This window comes from Mus caroli, unplaced genomic scaffold, assembly GCF_978045245.1.
Source record: "Mus caroli unplaced genomic scaffold, Mus_caroli_1 scaffold_8, whole genome shotgun sequence".
NCBI lineage: Eukaryota > Metazoa > Chordata > Mammalia > Rodentia > Muridae > Mus > Mus caroli.
The window spans coordinates 116,250,336-116,273,839 of NW_028227263.1; the positions used below are offsets into that span (position 1 = coordinate 116,250,336).

Genomic DNA, 23,504 nt, shown 5'->3' on the forward strand with positions numbered 1-23,504 from the left:
ACTTAGGTAGACCCTTGGCCCTAAGGATCTCATTTGTGATATCTCCACTTCTCTGGGCCTGATCCACTCCTGTACCCAGTTATTTTCAGACTCAAGTGTCTCCTCTATTAGCTGTGGAAGGCTTTCACTGTCTCCTGTGTCCCTGGAGCCAGCAGCATAGCAGAATATGTTTGAATGAGTGTGGATGAAAGCATGCGTGAACAGATGCCCTTCTGCTAGCTTTAGACCGCAGTTTTCACATGCCTGCTGGTCATGTGGCACTTTGATTTTGGCATTCTCCAGTTGATGTTCCTAGGTTCTCCATACCCACATTTTACATTGTCATTCATAATCCATCTCTGTCAGAAGCCTAGAAACATTTGACACCTCACCCTGTAATAGGCACTGAGTTTCTGTCTTTCTCTAACTAGCAGTTCTTAACCTGTGGGTCAAGACCCATGTGGGGGCTCCGCCCTTTCACAGGAAGTGCTTAAGACCATTGGAAAATGCAGATAATTTAGATTAGATTATGGTTCATAACAGTAGCAAAATTACAGCTATGAGTAGCAGGAGTAAAAATAATTTTATAGTTGGGGGTCACCACAACATGAGGAAGTGTATTAAAAGGTTGAAGCACTAGAAAGGCTGAGACGACTGCTTAGACTATTCTAGAACCCTGCCCTTCTTGTTCTACAATGTTCCTTCTATTGCCCTAATAACTCAGGACACATGGTGGGTAGTAGAAAATGCATATTCTACAGCTGTAGCAACCCCGAGTGGAAGAGTCAGCCCCTCTGCCTGGTGAGTGGTGGGACACTGCAGTATCTCCCCATCCTGTTGTCCTCCTGCAGTGATGTCCTTCCTGGTTTGACTCCACTCACCTGGAGTCTTGATGCCTTGGTGAACATTATCTTTCAGAGACTCTAATCAGGTCACCGAGTTAACCTGTTCTGCTCCCATCTTTGCTCTCTTCAACCTTTTTGTCGTACAGGAGACTTATAGACTATACATTTGTGTGCACACGTGTACACACACACCTGACTCATGTTGGTGCTGTACCCTACTGCTACTCTCTGGGGTCCTTAATTAACACCGGCCTGTTTGGCTTTTTTGTCAGTGTTCTGACTGTGGAGTGACCTTCTTCCCAGGCCACCATGCATCAGAACAGTGCTCCTCTTTCAAGACCCAGATCATGTGTCCTCTCACCTTTGTCCTTGTATCACACCGCCCTGCAGTGACTAGCTTACCAGCATCCCTTTCCAACTAGACCATGCTCTTCTAGATGCCTGGCTGTGACCTCCTTCCACGTCCTGGATCTCACTTCTGGGTAATGGGGCATCTGACTGCGGGGTTCCCCTTGGCAGGAGCTAGTTACCATCTGAGGAGTGCTTCTCTTCCTCTCATCTTTGGGCCTTTGAGGTGACGGTGTTGAGACTGGAGAGGTGGTCATAGCAAGCAAGAGGTTTTCTCCCTCTGAGAAGGACTCCCTTGGCAGCTCTGGTGTAGAACCAGGCTGCTCTTTTCCTGCCTTTCCTGTCAGGTACCATCTCTTGGCCCTGGGCTATACTGGGGTTTGTCTGTAGGGAAAATTAGGATACAGACTTTCTCTGCATAGGGGAGTGGCCCAGGCCAGGCCATGAAAGACTGGAGTTGCCATCTGTGTGGTGCTTGCCACCCATGGAGCAGAGAGGCTGGGGTAGGCGGGCCAGATACCACTCTGCTCTCCCATTGGCTCAGCCTGGGCCTCACCTCTCCAGTGGAATATATAGGCACAACCATGTGGAATAGATTTTGTATAGAGGACTTAAGACTTAAAGCAAAGATAATCTTGTAACAAAGTAGCTGCTTTTCTTTCTTTTTTCTTTTGTTTTGGTGGTATGTGTGTGGGTGTGTGGGTGGGTGTGGGTGGGTGGTTCGAAACAGTGTATCTCTGGCTGGCCTCAAACTCAGAAATCCGCCTGCCTCTGCCTCCCGAGTGCTGGGATTAAAGGCGTGCGCCACCACGCCCGGCTGTGGCTGCTTTTCAAATTGAGTCTCATGGGTCTTCCATGCTCCAACTTAGACACAAGCTCCTGAAGTTGGAGGGCGATGTTTCTCTGGAGAGTGCTTGCCTAGCTTGTGCAAGGCCTCGCGATCAACCCATCTCTAGCATTGAAAAACAAACCGGAAAAAACACTTAAAACAAAAACTACTGAGGTTATATTTTGAGTATAGGGTACCATGACCCTGTACCCATTGCTGGGGCACTGTTTACAAGTCACTATTATGACTCTGCTGCCACTGTTCCTGGCCCATTGTAATGTTGCTGGCTGAATGGGAAGTGAGGCCTGTGTCTCTGAAGCATGGTCAGGTGGGTGCGTACTGGGGCGGTGTGTGCAGAGTTGTACAAACGGCTCTTAGTGGTACCTGTCTCTTTTGTAAGGAGAGGACTATAGAAAGAGGCTCTGGAAAGGACAGAAAATGTGTCCATTCTAGCTGTCTGCAGAGTGTGCTCAGATCCGGGAACTCTAGTCCAAGATGTTCCCCTTTGCTCCACCCAGCCGTGGGGGAGGGGTCTTTCTCTTACCAAGTGTCTGTTCCTGTTCTTCCTAACTATCAAAGGCTTTCCTTATCCCCAGGATAAAACTCAGCCCCACAGGAGTGAACCAGAACCTAGTACTCCCTCCCACAGGGCGCCAGGCCCTTCCTAGGAGTAGTCTTTTCTCTTCTTGTGGGTTTCTCTGGCTTGCGCGTGCGCGCGCGCGCGCGCGCGCACACACACACACACACACACACTCTCCTAGGGAGAAGTCAGCACATGGTAGATATTGGGTACCTTTATAAACTGGGATGAATGAATGAATGGAGTCTGGCAGAGGTTGAGAGCAGTGGTTCGTTGGTTTGTTCTAGGGGCCTGCTGCTGGAGAAGGGCCTACCTCCTGGGATGACTTTTAGGATTCCTGCAAAGCCCAGCTGGTTTCTTTCCTTCTTATATGTATCTTTTTCTTTTCTTTTCTTTTCTTTTCTTTTCTTTTCTTTTCTTTTCTTTTCTTTTCTTAAACTAAAACCCCAAGGTCTTTATGTAGCCCAGGCTGGCAAATGTCTTCCTCCTATCTCAATCTCTTTGATGCTGGGGTTTCTCATGAAGGAGCCTGTACTTACTCTGCCCATGTTGTCCTGTCAGCCTAAAGAGCCATGTCTCCCAGTGGCCCCTGCTTGTCCTGGCCTCTCTGGGGAAAAGCACCAGGTCTCTTAGAACCTAGCTGTGACTTGCTGTTCAGTTACAATCTGAAGTGGATTTCCTCCACAACCCTCCCTGCCTTAAGCCAGGTCTCCCCACCAGGTATGGGTGGGGGATGATAGAGCCTCTTGGTCTACAGGCCGCTCACCCCTCCCCTGTCTAAAAGTCACATAGATGTAGTTGGACTGCACCTTTGTTTTGTGAGTCACTGGTCATGATCTGTCATAAGTTGTTATTTCCTACTTTCAGAGCAGCTTTATCGGGTGTCACCTGAGCAACCTAGACTAGATTGGATGTGGGGTCAGTTAACAGTTGCGTTGAAATCTGTCATTGTGCCCATATAAGGCAAACTCCTTGGGTTACTTTTTACCTTGGCATAATCACAGGAATGTCAAGGTAACCAGGCTACCTCAGGAGTTCTGAGTCTCACTCGGTCACCTGACTTGCCCTCCCTTCTCCATGACTCACCTACAGCCCAGGCACAGGCGGGCAACACACACCGTCTGGGCTGGGAATCTGCCTGAGGGTCAGAGACTGCCATTGGGTTAGTGTCTTGGGGATCTGATGAGAAGCAATATAAAAAGTCTTAATGGGGATTGAAGCAAGTTGTTGACGCCCATCTTGGCTCCAGGGGCCTCCAGGCCCACCAGTAGGCAGCTCCTTCAGTACTGGAACCTTTCCTGTAAAACCAAAGACAGCCCCATACACAGGGAAGGCTCAAGAATCATGAGTCATTTCTATAATTATGTTACGGCTAATGTAATACCCCACCTAGTCACAAAACCCACCTCTTGTTGGCTCCCTCAGATCCAACCCCTTAGTAGCTTTGAGGGTGGGTTGCAAGGATACAAAGCTCCCCTTTCTATAGTCTTCCCCTGTTGAAATGGAACCCACACCCGACCATGCCCAGTGCCCAGTCCACTGTTCTGAGGGTAGCTGTGTGCTCTGCCCCAGAGTGCTCATTGCTAGCTAGGGCCAGGCTTAGAAAGTGTGTGGGCAGTACAAGCTAGGGGGAGAGTCTGCCCTGTCGCTCGGCCAGAGCAAACAGTTTCACCGTTTTTTAATGGAGCCAGCTGTGAGTCAGAGGTTTCAGTCGCTCCCTGCTGGTTCCTCCTAGTCCTGTAATTACTTTCTGACTATAGAATCTGATTTTGGCTTTTCTTTTTTAAAATTCTCCCCAGACACCATTCTATTGTTGGTGTCGGTTTTATATCCTTGGAGTCTGAGATAGACCAGATATGTATGCATTGGTGGGGAGACTCCCAAGCCTAGTGTGTACCTCATAGCATCTCCAGACCAGGGATCAGCCAACACCTCTTCATAGGAGGCTGGGACAAGACTGGATAATTCCGAGTTCCTTCAGTTGCCTCTTGGCAAAGTCTGCACTAGAAGGCCAGGGTTTCTGGTCAAAAGCCTCTCCTAGGTTGATTGGATTCTTTCACTCTCACTTAGTGCTCTCTGAGCCCCTGCTGGGTGCCAGCCTGAGGGGAGTCATTCTGGGGCAACACCAGTTGACCTTGGACTCAGGCAAAAGATTGATGATGCAGGTATGGACTCCTGCATTCCCCTAAGGCTCTAAGCCCTCTTGAGACAGACCCTCTAACCCCAGGCTCAGAGGACAGGACACCAGTGAAAGCAGTGTTTGCAAGACATCTGTACTTGGCTTCTGTGTCCCCTCAGGGTGAGACCACAGATTGCTAGACTCATTTTTCTATACCCTGGGCTTTATGGTCCCACCCTCCAGGTCTGTCTGCTTCTGTAAGAGAATGCTGTGAACTGGAATAAAAATATTCCAAAAAAGGAAAAGGTCACTGAGTTTTAGTTGCAAAGGTGAAACCAGTCCAGTTAACAGTCCTCTTGTAGTTGGAGAGCCCAGTATCTGGGTGCTGTGAGTACCAGCAAAAACATGCTACCTCCTGCCATCTGGAGAAGGAGGAATGGGATGGCTTGCTCTGGTCCCCATGCCCTGATGTCCTGGTTTGTAGCACTTGTGCGCTATGGGAAGTTCCCTGAGAGGCCTGGAACAGAGGTATGGTGCCTGCTTAGACCAGGGCCCATCAACACCGTCTGATTTCAGCCCCCTCTTGTCTGGATGAGCAAGGCAAGGCACTAGGGAAATTGGTCCATACTAAAATCTTAATTCTAACACTGGGTTGCTGGTACCGGTTAGTGTTGCAAGCCACTGTGTCCAGGTCAGGATCAGCTGCCTTGTCTATCTTTTTTTGAAGGATCAAGGTTTAACCAGATATTTAGTACCCCACCCTCACCAGGAAACCTGAGCTCAGCTGTAAGCATCGAAGATGAATGGGCTTTTTGTCCTTGGCGCTAGCTCCTTGTCCTCCAGGTGAGAAGGGCAGCCTGAGGACCTTCCTGGCAGAATGCCAGGGGAGTGGGTGGAGCCCTAATTTTAAAACTTTTGGGAATGGATGTTTGGACTTTTAAGAGTAGCTACCAAAGTAGGTTTCATTCATTTCCTTCCTGCTGAACATCTCAGTGGGGAGGGCTGAACCTGCCTCCTCCATCTCCCCTCCTAACTTTAAACCAGGCCAGTTTCTTCCTAGACAGGTGGCCCCTTTGGTTTGGGAGGCTGGACACATCTCCTTGGGGACAGTTCTGTGGCTTGTAATCTGAATAGCTTTTGGTTGCCTGGCTAGTCCCCAGAGTGAGGTGGCTCCAGGATTCTGTGTGGCTAGACAGGGACAAATGGAGCACCTTTCAACTCCAGGCTACCTATCCCTTGTCTCCACCCTGCCTTCCTGTGTCAAGTGTCATTGTCTGGGATCTACTTCCAGGGAATCTTAGTCATTGGCCTTTGGTAAAATTCTGCCATTTTTAAGGACTAAATTTATTTTGTATGTGTGTGCACATGCCACAGCTCAGAGAACAACTTTGAGTCAATTCTCTTCTTTTATCACATGGATCATTAGGCTTGGTGGCAAATGTCTGTACCTACTGAGCCAGCACTCAGGTAGCAGAAGCAGGCAAACCTCTGAGTTCAAAGCCAGCCTGGTCTAGAGAGCAAGTTCTACAACAGCCAGGGCTACACAGAGAAACCCTCTCGTGAAAAACTAAGGGGAGGAAAGGAGGAGGAGAAGAAAAAGCAAAGCCGCCCAAGTTCATAAATCTATTGCCAATTGATTTTTAGATGCCAGATAGTTTAATTAGGGAAGAGAATACTCTTTGTTTGTTTGTTTGTTTGTTTTGGGGTTTGTTGTTTTGTTTTGTGAGATATGTGTCTCTGGGATTAAAGATGCACACCACCACTTCCCGGTTGGAGAATAGTCTTTTCAACAAATAGTGCCTGAACAATTGAACACCCCATGCATGCACAGAGTGGAGCTGAGTACCTCACCACACCAGAGGCAACTCTCTGTGGTTCAGAGACCTTCCAAAAGCAAGCCGGGTGGTTGTTAGGTAAAGCACTAGACAGCTGAGCCGCGTCCTCACCCCAAAGGACATTATACAAATGAGATGACAGTCCACATAAATATTTGTAAATCATATTTCTGATGAAGATGTAATGTCCTGCAGGTATAAAGAACTCTTATACAACTTAACAATGAAAGGATGAAATCTAAAAATGGGCAAAGGATTTGAACAGGCATTCCTCTAAATGAGTGGTCAGGATGTCCTCATACAGATGCTTGACATCAGTAATCCGGACAGGAGGTGTATGGAGCTTAAACAAAGGGCTTGTCTGGCATGCTCCAGCCCTTGAGTTTGATTTCCCCAGCACCCCCCCCCCCCAAACAACAACAACAAACACAGAGAGAGGTGACTTTACACTCAGTTGTAATAAAAAAAAAAAAAGGTCAGGTAGGAGCATGGTTAGGCAAGGAACTGGAGTTCCTGATAGAAATGTGAGGTGTTACATCCTCTTTGGGAAGCCACTGGGCAGTTCCTCAGATGATGAAAATCATAATTAGCATCCAGCCTAGAAATCCCACATCCAAGATACCCATCCGTGCAAGGATTTACAGCCAGAAGGTAGAAACAGCTTTTGAAAAGGGATTGTTAACCAGGTGTATACATGACTCAGCATGGCTAAATCTTGAAGACATACTAGAAAGAAGCTAGCCTGGAAAGGCTGCATGCTGTCTTTGTATGCAGTGTCCAGAAGAAGCAACTCCACAGAGACAGGAGGTGGGTCATTGGGGCCTAGGAGCAGTGGCCACTAACAGTCTTCCGTGGTGTCAATATCCTGGAAGTAGTTAGTAGAGACAGTTGCACATTATCAATATAACCAAACCCTGTGTGACTGTCTTTCCAAGCTAGATTTCTATTATTTACATACCTGTGTGTGGGTAAGTGCTAGCAAAGTCCAGAATTGTAGCATCCCTCTGGAGCTGTCTGACTGCATGCTGGGAACCAAACTTTAGTCCTCTGTAAGAGGAAGTTTTCCTAATGGCTGATGGACTACCTCTTCAGCCCTAATTAAAAAATAATTATTTCTTTTCTTTTTTTTTTCAAGACAGTGTTTCTGTGATAACAGCCCTAACTGTCTGTAGACCAGGCTGGCCTCAAACCCATAGAGATCCACCTGCCTCTGCCTCCTGAGTACTGGGATTAAAAGCGTGCGCCACCACACCTAGCTTGACTTCACTTTTGAGAGGATTAATCTTTATGTGAATTGTATCCCATAGAAGCAATAGTGACTCTGAAAATCATGTATTTTAAGACGGGTACAGAAGGCCAGGTATGGTGGCCAGTACTCAAAAGCGAGCTGTATCTCCACAAGTTCCAAGCAGGTCAGATCTGCACAGGGAGGCCCTATCTAAAAAGAAAAGGGGGTTGGGGGCGGGGAGAATCCAAGTATACCTGTGATCTAGAAAAACTCCTTCATCCAAATGATAGCTTATCAATAGTCTGAATTGGCAAGAAAGAGAGGAGAATCCCCAGGTGCTTCTCACACAGAAAACTACTGGATTTAAAGGGACTTTCTTTTTTTTTTTTTTTTAATATTTTTATTACATAATTTCCTCAATTACATTTCCAATACTATCCCAAAAGTCCCCCATAGCGCCCCCCACTTCCCTACCCACCCATTCCCATTCTTTTGGCCCTGGCATTCCCCTATATTGGGGCATATAAAGTTTGCAAGTCCAATGGGCCTCTCTTTCCATTGATGGCCGACTAGGCCATCTTTCGATACATATGCAGCTAGAGACAAGAGCTCCAGGGTTCCGGTTAGTACATCATGTTGTTCCAACAATAGGGTTGCAGATCCCTTTAGCTCCTTGGGTACTTTCTCTAGCTTCTCCTTTTTTTTTTTTTTTTGGTTTTTCGAGACAGGGTTTCTCTGTATAGCCCTGGCTGTCCTGGAACTCACTTTGTAGACCAGGCTGGCCTCGAACTCAGAAATCCGCCTGCCTCTGCCTCCCGAGTGCTGGGATTAAAGGCGTGCGCCACCACGCCCGGCTGTTAAAGGGACTTTCTTAATGTTTCACTCTGGCCCACAACTTGGATCCTCCTGCTTCAGCATCCCAAGTGCTGGCATAACAGGTGTCATTGTGGCCCTCATCCCGCCTGCCCCGCTACAGAGCTGCAAGCCCCGGCCGGTCCTTGGAAAAAAGAAGCATGTAATTCTTGCTTCTTTTTTATTTACTAACTTCTTTACTTTTTTCTTTTGTTCATTTTTGTGTGTTTGTCTGAGGGTGTCTCATGTAGCCCAGGCTGGCCTCAGGAGCTTACTGTAGCCAAGGGTGACCTTGGGCTCTTGATCCTCCTTCCTCTCTGCCTCCCAATACCGCCGCGCTAGTTTCCTTTGTTTGCTAGTACAGCCAACAACTTGGCAAGCCCAGGAAGGGCCAGGCTTCGCTGTGACAGTGGTGCTGAGGAGTGGCGTGCTCTGAAGCCTTGCTGTTGCAGCAATGAATAGCACTTCTATTGATCTCTGACTCTACCAGGCAGTGGAGGCTGCTGAGTTTTGTTGTTGTTGTTTTTTGAGACAGTCTTACTCTGTAGTTCAGGCTGGCCTCTCCTCCATTAGAGTGACAGACCAGCATTGTCTTCCTTAGCTTCCTTGACAGAGTGTGTGTATATATATATATATATATATATATATATATGCAATTGGCCTCTCCTCCATTAGAGTGACAGACCAGCATTGTCTTCCTTAGCTTCCTTGACAGAGTAAGTATGTATATATATATACATATATATATATACATATATATATATATACATATGCAATTTCTTCCCCACATAATGACTTGCAGTTTAGGATAGGAACAGAAACAGTGAAGCCCAGACTGATGTGCGCGCATGCACTCCTACTAGCACTTGGAAGACTGAGGCAGGAGGAGTGTGTGTGTGTGTGTGTGTGTGTGAGAGAGGGGGGGGGGCTAACCTGGGCTATGTGAGACCCTGTATCAAACTAACAAACAAAAGAAACCATTAGGTGCTAAATGGCTGACTATGAAAAGCCCTAATCCTAGGACTCAACAGAGCATCATTATAAGACTCCATTCCCCCAAGAAGAGTCCTCAGACAGATTCATTAGATTCTTGTTATAGTTGGTAAGGAGACTGCTTGTGAACAGATAATGCGATTTCCAATAATAGGCGTTGTAGATAAAGGAGAATAAAGTGATAGCTTCATGGAGGTTGTCCTCAGGGAAAGCCTCCTGAAATGGTGACATTTGAAGGGAGTTCTGAGTGGTGACACTCAGCCAGCTCTGTGACAAACCAGAAGAAAGCCTTAGGCCAGCATGTCTCATGAGGAAAGATTGCACTCCAAAGTCCGTAGGGGCGTGCATGTTCTCTGACACCCTTGAAAGAGATTGGCCCTGGCTGGAACCCGGGCTGCGGGGAGGGGCTGGGGGAGCTGGTTCCTGGATAGACACGCAGGACCTTTGGAATGCTCACGGCTGCACTCTGCAGTCTTTATGCCTCTCCTCCAAATGGAAGTCAGCTTTGTCATGTAGGCCGAGAAAACGCCGAATAAGGCAACTTCAGACCAGAACAGGAGAAGCGGCCATAGTTCACTGGAATTGCTTTCAAGTTAGTCCATGCTGTCGTGGGGCAGTCACACCGAAGCCTGTTCTGCCCTTGGTCTAGGCTGGGCTCAGTGTCCTGGCATTTTAGCAGTGTGTCCCCGGTTCCCTGTGCTTCAAGGCTATTTGTATTGTGTTCCTGTGGCCCCTGGGTTCCATCCCTCAGGGATCTGGTGCAGGTAATGGATCTTTGTATCACTCACAGCCTATTTCAGAGGCCTTAGAAACTAGCAAAGTGATCACCTCTTTGCCTGGGCAGCTGGTAACCTAGATTCCAGAAGGCTGAGCCCTGAAAGTACCTTTATAGTTAGTGACAAGGCCCAGGGCCCAGGAGCAGTCTCTGCTTTCAGGAAGTGAAAAGCTGTCTCACTGGGTCCAGCTTGGCCTGCGCCTGGCAGATAGGCGATAACAAAGGTGGCTATTTACCGTAGAAATAAATAACTGCATCTCTCCATGGCCAAGCCCTGGATGCCCTGTCTGAGGACCCATGGAAGCAGGAGGCATGGGCACTGTCAGAGGCCACAGCAGACAAGGTGGGAGTTCAGGAGGTGGGATGGCGCCCTCTCCCTCAAAGCAGCCGGTGCCCCAGCGGAGCTACAGACCCAACACACCCAACACGGTATTTCAGAGATGAGGTTTGAAACCCCAGGACCCCTGCCTCTGTGTTCCTTGGGAGGTTGCTGTGGGCAACTTCAGTTCACCCTAGGCCAAGGGAAGTGCAGTTCAGTCTTTTTGGGTCAGGCAGTGGATTGGCTTGCTGAGTGGGTGGCAGTGCAGAAAGGGGGTGGGAGGTTGTGAATCTTGAGGTATTGAACAGTTTATTTTAAAATTGTGTCAAGTGAGAGGTTGATGGAACCCACATGTGTGGTGTGCTGGGTAGGCCAAACTCTTCGTCCCTTCACATCAGGGCCAGCATGTGTGCCTTAGCCTTGGGACACATCACAGCCTGTCTCTTAGGTTCAGACAGACGTTACAGGGCTTCTTGTTCCGTGCTGGTGCAAAGAGCGACTTTTGTATTGGGGAATGAAAAAGAAAATAGAAGGGGCAATTCCAGCTGGGCCAACTGCATGCTGTCAAGGGTCATCCTTGTCGTTGCCGTCCCAGCCTGCTATGGCACTTGGCCACTGGCTTTGGGAGCGTTTGCTTTCTTTCTTGCTCAGGGACAACCCAGAGAGAGCTCACCTCTCCGGGTTGGGGGAGGCGTCTCCATCAATGAAAGGCTCATTAAAGCCCACTGCTGCCACATTCCTGGCCGCTTAAGTCATCTCACAAACAATATCCATCATTCATTTACCCAGCCGCCCCACATCCTGATGGCTGGGAGGGGACCCTGTGACACAGGAAGGACTTTATGACCAGTGATGCCAAGCTTTCTTCCCCTCCCCCAACCCTAGCTAGGGTCCCTAAGGAGGCTGCTCGCTGTACCCAGTTCAGCCCTGGCCTCACCTAAAGTTGTGCTGAGCACAGAGCTTCCCCTCTCCTCCTCCGGCTGCCTTTTCACCATGCCTCTGGCCGGGAGCAGCATGGCAGCTCCAAGAGGGCTTTGCCTGCCTCAGCAGGAACAGCAGCTTCTTGATGAGGTCTGCAGACTCTCCAGAACCCGGTCAGTGCTGTACAGCCCATGCAGACACTGCCTTCTCCCAGTGACAGAGACGTTAGTCTGCATCTAAGTCACACCAGGCATTCCTGACGTGGCTTCTCTGCCCTCCTCTTGCCAGAAGAAAGTTGCTACTTTCTCTGCATCTTTCTTTTCTTCCTGGTTCTAACACTGGCCTCCTGCTTTTTACATACACTCCATGTGATCTTTGCAAGACCCGGGAAGCTGTCCTGCTGTCATTCTTTATTCTTGCTCCTGAATTTGAGCAGGTTCTGCTTCCATTTGTGTCTTATTCTTTGTGATTCCCTCACCGCTGCTGCATATTCATTCATTCATTCATTCATTCATATTCTCTCTCTCTCTTTCTCTCTCTCTCTCTCTCTCTCTCTCTCTCTCTCTCTCTCTCTCTCTCTCTGTCAATGGGTATGACTAGTGTGGGCAGCTGCCTCGGCCAAAGCCCTCCATTTTCTCTTCTGTTAACTAGGAGCAGCACTAGTACTGCCTCACTAAACTGTGAGAGTAGACATGCTGCTGTGGGGCAGGCATGTGGACTGGGGCTGGCAGTGAGCTGGTTGTGACCAATTTGCTGTAGTGATTGTTCCTCACTGCTAAGGAGGAACAATGCTTGATGTGGAATGTATGCTAACTCAGTTTCCTATCTGGTGGTGTGGTTTTGTTGTTGTTGTTGTTTGGTTTGGTTGTTTTGAAACAGGGTCTCTCTATATAACCCTGGTTGTCTTATGTTAACCAGGTTGGCCTTGAACTTACAGAGATCCACTTGTCTCTACCTTCTGAGTTGCTGGGATTAAAGCTTCCTTGTCCATCTTTTCTGTCAGGGCTTGACTCCCGCTAGTCACTCCACAGGCCTGGCCTAGAGACAGAAACATAGCAGATGGCTAACTCCAGGCAACTGGATTGTTGCAAGCAGGCCTGGGAATTGAGCACAGAGGAGGAAGTTGGGGTGGGCACAGGGAGTGAGGCCTCCAGCTATAGAAACCACCCTCTGCCAGCCACCTCACAGTGCTAATATGTACTGGGAAGGGAGAGGAAGAATCTGAGCAGAGTGTTATTTTTGTAACCAAGTATAAAAAGCTATGAATTTTTAATGTCCCTTTTCAACCCTAGAACCCCCTCACTCGTCCTGCTGCATGGAGCAGTGGTGACTGCAGCCACTTGTTCCCACACAGCTTCCTGAGTGTCCTCATTTCAGGACAGGACAGTTACACATCAGCAGACAGCTAGCTATTCAGTTCCCTAGAACACTTAAGGGCCAGGAAGGAGCACCTCTGTGTCCCTTTGCTGGATGTCTTCTTGGCATCTGCTCTGTATTGTATAGTGAGAAAGACAGATGTACATGGCATAGCTACCAGTCATCAAAATGGGCCTTTGGTGTGTGCATGACCTTGAGCCTCATGTGCCAGGCAGGCCCCGTGTAGAATGACTGGCTTGCATCACTCTGTTTAATCCTCATCTTAGGAGAGCTTTCGGTCACCATTCAGCTTTCTGCCCAAGGTCATGGCAGTTGCCCCAGTCAGTGGCAGAGGCAGGACATGAGTGAAGGTGGAAGGTGTGTTTCAAGGGCAAGCAGTATGGCAGCCCCTGTGAGGACAGGTGGCTGCCCCTGAGCAGTAGGGTCTGGTCATCACCTCCCTCATCTCATGTGGGGGCGAACGGGACATCTACACAGACATTCTTACAGTCTCATTTCCCCTCTACACTGCAGGAGTGGGCCAAGGGCCTGTGCACAGAGGGCATCCTGCCCTTCCTGAGGATTGGTAGGAAGGAGCCATTAGTGTGTATGATTCATCTGGCACTATCTGCCAGCCTGTGACAGATGCTTAACTGCCTTTCTCCACAATTAATACCTAAAGCAACGACAGGAGGTGGACTCTGATCAATCCATTTTACAGGACAAGAGACAAGCTCAATGGGGAAAGTCAGTTGGAAACAGAACAAATTACCCAAGAAGCTGGCATGGAGACCCTAATCTGTTCCCTTCCCGCAGCGTGCTAGAGCAACACTTGTAGGCAAAGACACCCTTCAGACACGTGCCCTGGGCTCTGAGTGACATCCGAGTACCAGGAAGCTCACCCTCCAGGAATTGCCTTCCTACAAGCTCAGGCTATCAGGTGTGACTTGGTCACCTTGTGGTCCATCAGCATCTTTCACACACATGAAGAGCAGAGATGGCCTGCTCAGCCTTGTCTCCTTCTGCACTCTGGGCCGTATTCCCCTTGAGCTTTGCTCTTGAGATTAGCAGTGCTGTGGATAAGACCCAAGGCCTTTGTGCAGTAGGCCTGCACACCACCACTGAATCATGCCCCAGCTTATCTCTGAGTACAGTACCTGCCCACTGTGTTTTGGACAACAAGAAGGATCACACATGGCAGGAGAGTGGGCTGTGTGTCTGCTAGAATCCGTACAACAATAAAAAAAGCAGGGTAGTTCACACTTGTCATCCTAGTGCTTGGAGGGGGAGGCAAGAAGATTGAGAGTTCAAAGCCAACGCAGTGGAGATGGCTTAGTGGTAAAGAGCACTCCCAGAAGGCCTGTGTTCAACCCCCAGCACCCACATGGCAGTTCACAGCTGTGTATAAATTCTAGTTCCAGAGAATTCAATGCCCTCTTTTAGGTTTCAAAATTAAAAAGTCCAAAGCCACATAGTGAGAGGGAGGCTACCCTCTCTTACTCCTGCAACCCCCAAAAGAAAAGAAAAAATAGACTGCTGCATGATGTGAGCCATGGTCTGTACCTGCAGTCCAGGGTGGACAAAGCTCAGGGCAACCAAGCACTTGAAGCAGTTGACAGGACTCCTGAAGTTAGGGCGGGGGAGACACTGAGCACTGCTGTCCTAGCACACACACAGGTCTTTATAATGTTCACAGCCCCAGTGGCATCTTCATTGCTGTGCTAGGGAAGAGAAAATGGATGTTAGGAAAGGTTAGAAAAATTGTCTCAGAATTATAGCCAAGTCTAGACTTGGTTTGTCTGAATTCAGACCTGTCAGGTGAAAGAAGGAGAAATGGGGCTGGAGGAGGAGGGGATTGGCAAACAGGTGAGTGAGAGCTTTGGGGTCCCTCCCCTGAAGGAGCACACAGATGTAGGTGACAGAAGAGATCATTGTCAGCGACCAGTAGCTGACACTGGGTCAGAACCAGACTCTGGAGAGTGGTGGGTCAGTCTTTAGAAGGAGCTACACCGTGTTTTCGTTTTAGTTGTTATGAGACAGATTCTTGGTATGTTAGCTCAGGTTAGCCTCAAACTATGATCCTCCTGTCTCTGCCTCCTGAGTGCTGGAGTTACAAGCATGTGCCAGCACACCCACATGGGCTGCACTTTGATGGGTAAATGATGGTTCCACTGCAAGGCTACAAAGTAGGCAGAGGCCTGGGCGGGTGAGAAACAGCAGAGTGCAACCAGGAGGGCCTCTGTCTCCCAGTCATAGCACTGCGCATAGCAGCATGGGTGAGCGGTTGGGGCTGGCTACTCCGGCTGCCCTCATTTGCTGAGTCCTCGCTGTAGGTTGGTATGTTATTAGGCAGTGTCTTTGTCTGGAAGGCGCCTTCTGCTGAGTCTCTGAATGAGCAGGCCTGCCGGCAGTTGTCAAAACACATGATGCTTGGCCAGAGGCTCCATGGAAGCCCTTGGCACCCCGTGTGGCCTTTGCTTACACCCCAGGCATGGAATGTGCTCTTGCCTGTTCCTGGCGGGCTGCCCATTTCTGTTCTGGGGGCTCCTAGGAGAGCAAAGGCTTGGGTTTTCCCAGATCCTGCCGTGGGAGGGAGAGGGCCAGTTTCCCCAGAAGATGTCTGGGCTTGTTTGTATTAACTGATCTGAGCCGCTTCTGTGGCACAGATAACAGGCTCCAGCTTGCAGGCACTGAGTGGCCCTGCACTTGGGTGTTCTGTCACCATTTGCAGGATTCTGGGCTCTGGGACTACAGCTTCTTACTTTGTAGCTCTCTTCCAGAGCATCTACCTGAGCTTCAGAAACTTGCCAGATACTTCTTACCTTTCAGCCACCCCTAAGGCACATCCAGCTTCCAATATTTGGAAGAATGGACTATGTAGGGAGGCCAAGGTGTTTGACCTGTGAGGCTGCAAACTATGGGTCAGAATTGGGGCTCAGAGTTCTGCCTTTCAGAAGAGGGCTTAGCTGCTGGGTTACCTCAGCTCCAGTGAGGCTTGGTTTGTAGAATACTTTGCTCACCCACTAGTTTTCTTGCCCCAGGTCGTATGTGTCCAGTAGTAGGAAGGTCACAGCTGAGGCAGGATGCTACGTAAAGAAAGCCTATTAACTCTTGGACCGGTGTCTGCCTGGGAATGAATGCCTCTTTAACAGCCTGCCTAGATCACTTTTAAGATCAGGAAAAAATTGTATGTAGTTGAATGTGGTCCCATGAGTTCATAATCTCAGCATTTGGGGAAGTGGAGGCCAAAAGACTAGGAGTTCAAGGCCATCCTTGAATCCAGCCGGGGGCTACATGAGAGCCTGTCTTAAGGCAGGATGTATATAGAGGGTCAGTACTGCTTGGTGTGAAGCCCCGATGCTGGCTTACCTCCATCCCTTCTCTGTGCCTCTTCCCTAGACCTTCACAGCCTGGTGCAACTCTCATCTTCGGAAGGCTGGCACTCAGATCGAGAACATCGATGAGGACTTCAGGGATGGGCTCAAACTTATGCTTCTGTTGGAGGTCATTTCAGGTAAGGCTCAGGTAGCACTGTGCAGCCCATACTATACCCTGCCCTAGCAGGCACTGGTGCTGCCTGCCCCCTGTGTGGTAGGGCTGGGAGTGGTTTGAGTGGCTGGGAAGATTCCCCTCACCACCTGTCTTCTCAGGGGAGCGTTTGCCTAAGCCAGAGCGGGGGAAGATGCGAGTGCACAAGATCAACAATGTAAACAAAGCCCTGGACTTCATCGCCAGCAAGGGAGTCAAGCTGGTGTCCATCGGGGCAGAAGGTAAGCAGGGGGCCTGGCTGCTAGGCTCCTAAATAGGACTTCTGCGTGCTGAATGAATATAGGAGGCGTTGCTGGTAGTGACTGACAATGGCTCCTACACTTACTTGATAGCATGGCGGCTCTATGACCTCTACACCCTTAAGCAAAGCTAGAGTGAGGAGGAACTCTGAATTGGCCCCTGTACATATGACCTTGTTTATGTCTGTCAAGAGCACCTCTGCCTGGTCCATATGGGTAGAAGGAAATACAAGGAGGAAAGGGGAGTTAGTAGCCTGAGCAGGACATTGGAGCAGGAAGCACAAGGTCAAAGGTCAGCCCTAGGCTTTGCTTCAGCTGTGCAGGCTGATTACATGTCTCTGGACACCCAGGAGCCCTCTGTCTCGGCCAACCCCTCCTGGATCAGCAGCTTCTGGGGCCCTGGGGTTGAGTTCCCAGGCGCCTTTGGATGAGGAGAGGCTCATGGAGCCCAGAGGCTGCCAACAGCCTCTCTGCTCATTAGTCAAAGCAGAGTTTCTTGCCCTGACATCCATGTTGTCCCAGCTTTTAGAAAAACAAAGAAAACTAATTTGTGTTAATGACAGGACTGAGAATTTGGCAGGACGATAGGCCAGAATGTGTGCCTCTGAGTTCCAAGGCCCTGCCCCAGCCTGGGACCTCTGTGGAGGGGTGCCAAGCCCTGCATGCCACAGTAGAGGTAGCTGGTGTTTGTTTAAAAACCAAAACCCAAAATTCAGTCAGACCCAGAGATTTTATGTCCTTGCATGGATCTTTTCTCCGGGCTCCGATCCAGCCCTGGGCTTTCACAGCTGCGTTTGTTTTGCTCAGAGGCTCATCTGTAAATACAGAGGGGTAAGAGGAGGGACCCAGCTTATGTTCCAGTCTCCACTTCATTTGGAGGACAGCTTGGTCTGCAAATGTTTCCTCTGTGCGTGCTCTCAGTGATTCTGTCCAAATCTATGACTGTCACATGTTCAGACAAGGGTAAAGGGCAACTTCGAGAAAAATGTTGGCTGGCCTTGCCTGGCCCCTCATGGCCTGGCAATTGAGGAACATGGCTTCTTCTTCCCCAGGGTTGTGAGAGGGGTTGGCAGTTTGAAGCACAGCTGCAGGTTACAGAGGCAGCTGGTGGATGTGTAATGAGAGTCCTCTTCCTCCCGGAACTTTGGCCAGCCTATACCTGTGGCAGCTGTGAGACTGGTCATGTCCCTTGACTGAGGAAGCCTAGCCTTCTTGAAGCTTAGCTTTTTTGGTGGGAGAGCTAGTTTGGCTCCATGCTGTAGCAGGCTGGTAGCCCTGCTTGATAATAAATCCTGGGAAGACGGAGCAGACATTCCATTCCTCTGCCTCCCCTCGAGCTCGAGTGGTAGAGTGCTTGCCTAATACTGTCTAGGAGCTTTAAGCAGGGGCATCTTCTGTGTCCAGAGGCAGGCTGCAGTGTAAAATGGCTAGGTGTTTTGGAACAGTAACTCCCTGCTAGCCCTCTTCCCAATTTCCAGCTCAGCCTCTTGAGATGTTTCTCCCAGCCATTCCTCCCTGTTTCCCAACAGTGTGCTTCAACAGTCTCTTCTCCCCGTTTTCCTAATACTAGCATCTCCAAACTATAACTGTTCTAGCATATCTGCTCAGCTCGGTCTCCTAAGATGCTCTCCACCAGCTGTCTTCTCAGTCTGCTAGCCCCATTCCTTTCTTTCCTGCCTCAGCTGGCTTTTTTATAACCTATCCTGTCCAAGAGAAAACCACCACTGAAGGTTATAGCCTTAAGGAGTTCTAATAGCTAAGCTTATTTTGTTTTGTTTTGTTTTTGAGTCAGGGTTTCTCTGTGTAACAGAACCCTGGCTGTCCTGGACTTACTTTGAGGCTGGCCGCAAACTCATAGAGATCCACCTGCCTCTGCCTCCCCAGTGGTAGTGTTAAAGGTATGGGCCACCACACCCAGCCCAGCTAAGTTAGCTCCTTTAAAGGGCCAGGTGCACAAGACAAATCACACTACACTGCAGGGTCACTAGGAGGCAGCATTGTCTAGTTGTGCAGAAGATTGTGTGGGTAGTGGCAAGATGATTGGAAAGGAAGTGACTAGTCCTTAGTAGGTGATAGTATAGCCAGTGGACTGACAAAAGACCCCCTTAACCCCGAGTGCAGGCTGCTTACATAAAGATGGGATTTTACCACAGTAGTAGTGGATGACAAGTTTAAGGTGAGAACCAGAGGCCTGGGACAGTCTTTGGAGGAGTGGTTCTGTGAGCTGGATCATTAGTAAGCTGGCCAGTGGAGAAAAGGCCTTTGTGGCTAGGAAGCTGTGTTCAGAGGCTTAGGGACAGTGCCGGCAGGCTTCTAGAATAGTACTATCTAGACTAGAGCGTGTTCTTAGTAAGGTAGGCTGTGCCCTGGGGTGAGGCAAAGAGTTGGGCTCTCACCGACAGCCTTCTTTCTTTCTCTTTCCCTTTGTTCTGTGTGCAGAGATTGTGGATGGCAATGCAAAGATGACCCTGGGAATGATCTGGACCATCATCCTCAGATTTGCCATCCAGGACATCTCTGTGGAAGGTAAGACATGGCAGAGAGCACCTCTTCACTCTCCTCAGATGGAATGAATTAAGAACAAGCTCTGGTTTTGTCTCCATTCTCCTCCATGCTTGCTTGGAGCCCATCTTTCCCACCGCCCTTGCTGGCCCTGGATTACCCCAGGGCAGCAGTGCTCTGTGGCCTCTATTTCGTACACCAACCCCATACTCTTCCCTTGAAGTAGACCAGAATGACTGGCACCATTGTACATCTTGGTGGCCAGAGCTACAGAGCAAACTCAGGATGGAATCGGGCCTGGTTTTTTTCTTTTTCACCTCCACATACCTGTTTTGGATGTGCATTCTGGTCTGCATAGGCCATCCAAGAACGTTGCCCTTTCCACTTAGCCACTGTGTGTATGCACCGCAAAATGAGAAAAGCCATGAGGCCAGTATCTGGAGGGGCTCCTGGGTGTTGGATCACCATGGTGACCAAGATAGATATACTCATGTCTCCATAGGACTTCCGATGTGAAGACAGCCAGGTTACCCAGAGGAGAAGATGGTACTTGTTGGAAACAGCCTGAGGCTAGTCTCCAGGGCTACTCACCATGTGGCCTAGAGGCTGATGACAGCTAGTCAGGGCTGGGGGCTGGGTTCAGATTCTGCCCTTACCATTTTCTAGAGTGGTCCCAATGACAAGGCTTCTTGGGGTTGGGCTTCATGTGATGGTGGGTTGGTGGGCAAAGATCACCCACACCCACAATGGGATCGCCTAGCAGTGCTGCTGTTGTTGTAGTGTCTGTCCTTTCCCTGGGCTTTGTTGGCCTCCAGGCCCGAGACTGAAAGTCCTGTTGCCTTGGGCCATGTTCTGAGGTTTAATTTTGAGCTCACCTGTCGTATGCTTTGCAGAGACCTCTGCTAAGGAAGGACTCCTCCTCTGGTGCCAGAGAAAGACAGCCCCGTATAAAAACGTCAACGTCCAGAACTTCCATATCAGGTGCTTCCTCACACCCGACTTTGCTTGCCATGTTTTTGTCCTGGTCTATGATGTGTAGCAGACCTCAGTAAGTCCTTGAGCTGCCGGTGGTGACCGTGTGCCCACTGGAAAGTCCCTGTCTGGTCCGAGAGGAGACTGAAGTTGCTTAAAACAGCTACAGGCTTTCTACCACGTCTCAAGCCATAGTCAGGCTTCCTCTTCATGTTTACATTTCAAGAGAGGCCAGCACATAGATTGCTATTGTGTTTTAACTTAAAAGAATGTGCTTTCCAACTGCTAAGATGAGCCACAGGTCTACTGACCCTGGGTGAGGGAGGCAAAGGATACATGATGTTGTAGACTGAGAGAGACTCCAGGTCTGTGCTGTGTGAGGCCGCTGTCTGCCTGGGGTACCCATTCAGCACACACCGTTTGTCAGGAGCAGGGTCCACAGGGCTCTGCTGGGTCACTACATGCTCAGTGTGTTCTGTCCTTAACGGCACAGGTTCCCCTGGGTGGCTCTGCTCCGTGTATTTCCTTTGCTGCTTCTACACATAGGGCAGGGGAAAGGCTCTGTCTAAGTCTAAACACTAGTTGGACTGTTGGTTCCAAATAGTGAGGTGGTGGGAAGGAAATGAGTGACTGTTCTAAGCAGGTGATAACAGAGCTCCACCCTAGAAGGAACCGATCCTTGCAGCAACTCAGGAAAGAGACTGGCTTTGTAGAGATCATTTTGTTCCAGGGACCTTCTGTCTACCCAATATCCAGGCACTTAGCCCTTGGCCTGCACCACCATGATTGGGTCAGCCAGGATGCAAAATCCCACCCGCCTCCTCTAAGGGGCCGTCTCTTGGTGCAGCCGATCCTTTTGTTTTGTTTTTAAAGATTTACTTACTTATTTTATGTGTGTGAGTACACAATAGCTGGTTGTGAGCCGCCCTGTGGTTGCTGGGAATTGAGCTCAGGACCTCTGGAAGAGCAGCACTCTTAATTGCTGAGCCGCCTCTCCAGCCCCCAAATCAATCAATGCTTTATCCCAAAGTGTCTGGCTCAGAGGCTGTGTGCAAAGCTACTGCAGCATCATGGCCCTGCAGTGCCTACCACACACTGAGCCTGCTGGACATGGGAATTAAGCATCGTTGTGTGCCCTTGGGTATGGGCTCCCAGAGCAGCAAGGATCTGTAGCTGCACTCTGCTTCTCTATGGGTTCTTCTTTTTCCTCCCCTTTTATCCCCCAATTTCTTCTCCCGAACACCAGATAGGAGAGAGACAGAGTGAGGGAGAGCAGTCCATGATTTCTTTCCTTTTGTTTCTTCTTTGACCACGGCTGCTGAAAAACTACCACCAACCACCTAAAAGACCAACGAAAGCACCCACCTCGCCTCTTGGGGCTCCAGCATTTACATACCCTCTGAAAATTTACCAAAATTCCAGACATCATGCAATCACAGAAATTATCTGCAACTAACAAAAAAATGCCTCTGCTAGAGCATGAGGCAAATCAGTCAGCTGCTGCGGACAGTCCGAAGCAGCCCCACATCCCCATGCTTGGGATTAAAACAAAGCACATTCTTAAAATATTTCTGTTTAAAAAAACAAATTCTAGAATTCTCCAAAAAAAAAAAAACAATGTCACTGCAGGGACCCCGTTTCTAACCCGTGTGTTCTCTTCCAGCTGGAAGGACGGTCTGGCCTTCAATGCACTCATCCACCGGCACCGGCCTGAGCTGATTGAGTATGACAAGCTGAGGAAGGTGGGTATCTCCATTCTCCATCCCCAAAGCCGCCCATTGCTGACCTTCACAGCTGAGCTCTTGACCAGCACAGAGTAGGAGCTGCTCGATCGAGTTAGCTTTCATCTGCTCACCTCCTGGACGCTCTCAGCACTGTCAAGTCCTCCATGGGCATAGCAGCTGGCTGGGTTGTTTTTGGGTCTATCTTACTTGACGATTGATCCCCTCCCTTTCTTGACCTTCTGGATTCTAGAAGCATGCTTCTGTCCATAGGAGAAAAGAGGGAATTTTGAACCTTCCCATCGGCTGCCATTTCCTGTGCAGAGTTTTGCTCTTTATTTGCTTACACAAAGCTGAAGTTCTGGCCTCTTGGGAAAGGCAGGGGACCATGTCCAAAGCAACCAGCCATCTGTGGCATACTAGGCTGACGGGGTTGCAGAGTTACGGTCAGGACATCTAGAGAGTGATGGTGCTCCTGAGCTGCTCTGGTGTGGGAAGGGCCCCTGGAGATGGAGAGAACTCAAGAGTCGGGGGTGTCAGGGGAACACCTGCATCCAGCCTGCTTGGGTGTGGTAGGAAGGAGAATTCTGTTGTATTGGAAAACTAGTGAGGGGAGTGAGATAGATCAGGCCTGTTAAGCAAAAGCTGTAGCTGTTGTTGCAGCAGTAGGATCAGATGCTCTAGGGAGGGAAACATGGATGTTCTTCACCACACACACACACAAACACACACACTCGGGAGCCTTATGATTTCTCAAGCCTGAACCACACCCTCAAATGTTCAGAGCACAGGGCTTACTTAGCTGGGGCCTGTGGCTGGCTGGCAGTTCTATGAGGAGTGTGCCTGCATTTTTCTAGAGAAAAGGTTGTAGTCCAGCTTTGGGCAGGAATTGTGTTATGCAGAAAGCTGGCCTTTCTCCCTGTATGGCAGCAGCACACCGGGATGAGAATTCCTAACACTCTCCAGCCCTGCACCTCAAGGCTCCCCTGTCTCAGGCCAGCCCTTTGTCTTTTACCATTGCTTGGGTCCTATTCCTGATGGACGGATTCTATGTTTATTCCAATGCCTCCCCAGGATGATCCAGTCACCAACCTAAACAATGCATTTGAAGTGGCTGAGAAATACCTTGATATCCCCAAGATGTTGGATGCTGAGGGTGAGTACCTCCTCTGTGTTCAATCAACACCATGTTGCCTTGGGCCTTGTCTCTCTAGACCTAGCTTTCGCTGGGTTCCACAACTCATCAAAGCCTCAAGAAAACCTTGGGGAGCTAGCTGGCTGAGCCAGGGTGAAAGGCTGGGTGAACTTGGTATGACCAGATGCAGTCAGAATAGCAGAAAAGGGAGGGTAGGGTGGTCAGTGCTTTAAGGGTCAATTTTCTGGTACCACAGAAGGGGCAAGGAGGCTGAAGAGGCCAGCTTCTGGCTTCCTGTGAACAGCCCTGGCCTTTCTCCTGACCAGCCAAAGGCCTGGGCTCTGGAGCCTGCCGAAGTGGAATGTTGTTTTTTCCTTTTCCGGCTTTGCTCCATTTCCCAGCCAGCA

At 49.4% G+C, this 23,504-nt stretch overlaps 1 protein-coding gene across 2 annotated transcripts in view; it reads left to right on the plus strand.

Annotated features, from left to right (window-relative positions):
- The window catches only part of Actn4 (actinin alpha 4), a 69,651-nt gene that overhangs the window by 27,490 nt on the left and 18,657 nt on the right, over positions 1-23,504 (plus strand). For both annotated transcript variants that reach the window (XM_021168443.3, XM_029479199.2), the window contains exons 2-7: positions 16,379-16,493; positions 16,630-16,749; positions 19,207-19,293; positions 20,163-20,250; positions 21,905-21,983; positions 23,037-23,118. In XM_021168443.3, coding sequence (XP_021024102.1) covers positions 16,379-16,493; positions 16,630-16,749; positions 19,207-19,293; positions 20,163-20,250; positions 21,905-21,983; positions 23,037-23,118 — 571 coding nt within the window. The remainder of the gene's footprint in view (positions 1-16,378; positions 16,494-16,629; positions 16,750-19,206; positions 19,294-20,162; positions 20,251-21,904; positions 21,984-23,036; positions 23,119-23,504) is intronic.